At 61.5% G+C, this 776-nt stretch overlaps 1 protein-coding gene across 10 annotated transcripts in view; it reads left to right on the top strand.

Moving 5' to 3' along the window:
- Nucleotides 1–108: 108 nt before the first annotated feature.
- prom1a (prominin 1a) overlaps nt 109–776 on the top strand; it is an 87135-nt gene continuing 86467 nt past the window's right edge. For 8 of the 10 annotated variants that reach the window (XM_024269373.2, XM_024269372.2, XM_024269380.2 and 5 more), the window contains exon 1: nt 109–733. In XM_024269373.2, the coding sequence (XP_024125141.1) occupies nt 499–733 (235 nt within the window). In that variant the 5' untranslated portion in view covers nt 109–498. The remainder of the gene's footprint in view (nt 734–776) is intronic. The other 2 variants (XM_024269374.2, XM_024269381.2) reach the window with 1 other exon arrangement.

Raw genomic sequence — 776 nt, 5'->3', positions numbered from 1 at the left:
TCCATCCATCCAACCATCCATCCATCTATCCGTCCGTCCATCCATCCATACACCCACCCCTCCCTCCATCCACACATCCTCTTTTCTCCAGCAGGGGGAGCGCTTTTCTGAGGACCAGCGCTTGCGCTGTTGGCTGCGCGCCCCCGTCATTCAGCGCATCCTCGTGCTGCTCCGCTGCTGTTGAGGAGGAAGGGACAGGCGCGCATGTGTCAGTGACACGGAACCGCACGGAGCGCGTGGACAGCTGAGAAGGTGGAGCAGAGCAGCGGGTTCTTGGCCGTCAGGGAGCCTCGTACCGCGGGGACCATGCTCATAGCGCGCCGCCTCCAGCTCCGCTGCTCTGTCGGAGCTGCGCCGTCTCCACAGGAACACTTTTAGAAAGAGCATCGCGTCTTCACGTCGCCGTCTGCGCGGTGACAAGTCCAAGTCAGAGTCCGGTCCGCTCCTCCTCCGGATTTGGGTCCAGTCTACGAGAAGCCCTCGTTTGGTCCGGCCAGCATGTTGGAGATCGGGACTCTGCTGCTTCTGCTGCTGCCGGTGTTTCCTGTGTCCGGTGAACTCCAGCAGGAGACGGAGCAGCGGAGGCTCCCGCCTCCGGGAAAGTTGGATTTCGGTTATGTGCCCGCGGGAGTTTACGAGACTCTGGCCCATTACGAGCCGGGACCCATTGGAATTCTGTTCCACTTGGTGCAAACCTTCCTGCGCGCCGTGCAGCCCAACGCTTTCCCTCACGGTAAGACGCTCCTCCGGTAGATCTACCTGATGCTGCATCGGGC

Source organism: Oryzias melastigma, linkage group LG2, assembly GCF_002922805.2.
Source record: "Oryzias melastigma strain HK-1 linkage group LG2, ASM292280v2, whole genome shotgun sequence".
Taxonomy (NCBI): Eukaryota; Metazoa; Chordata; class Actinopteri; order Beloniformes; family Adrianichthyidae; genus Oryzias; species Oryzias melastigma.
This window is presented reverse-complemented; position numbering and strand designations above follow the sequence as displayed.